Here is a 404-nt window from a genome sequence, read left to right on the forward strand (position 1 = left end):
TTTGGCCGATCTGCTGGCGGCGGAAACGGAAAGCCAGCGCCGGCTGGCCATGCAGGGGGCAAGCGGCGCTTTAAAAAAACTCTATCGCGGCTGGCGGCAAAGGCTGCTGTTTGGCCGCGCCATGATAGAGGCCGAGCTTGATTTTTCAGATGAGGAAGGCGCGGAGGGCGGCTTTTCCGCCGCCACTCAGCAGGATTTGCAAAATCTGCGGCGGGAAATTTTGCAGCATAATGCGCAAGCCGATATGGCAGAGGTTTTGCGGGACGGTCTGAAAATTACTTTGGCCGGCGCGCCGAATTCCGGCAAATCCAGCTTTATCAACAGGCTGGGCGGCCGCTCTGTCGCTATTGTCGACAGCAAAGCGGGGACAACGCGTGACACTTTGGAAATCCGCCTGATTATTG

The 404-nt window shown here is 57.4% G+C and overlaps 1 protein-coding gene across 1 annotated transcript; it reads left to right on the forward strand.

Annotated features, from left to right (window-relative positions):
* Nucleotides 1-4: 4 nt before the first annotated feature.
* Nucleotides 5-374, forward strand: LOC105454744 (tRNA modification GTPase GTPBP3, mitochondrial-like; the record flags this gene model as incomplete). The annotated part of the gene is made up of 1 exon (XM_011701521.1): nt 5-374. A coding segment is annotated over one exon (370 nt), but the record flags the coding sequence as incomplete, so codon positions are not given.
* Between the last annotated feature and the right edge of the window lie 30 nt (nt 375-404).

This window comes from Wasmannia auropunctata, unplaced genomic scaffold, assembly GCF_000956235.1.
Source record: "Wasmannia auropunctata unplaced genomic scaffold, wasmannia.A_1.0 LD341430.1, whole genome shotgun sequence".
Taxonomy (NCBI): domain Eukaryota; kingdom Metazoa; phylum Arthropoda; class Insecta; order Hymenoptera; family Formicidae; genus Wasmannia; species Wasmannia auropunctata.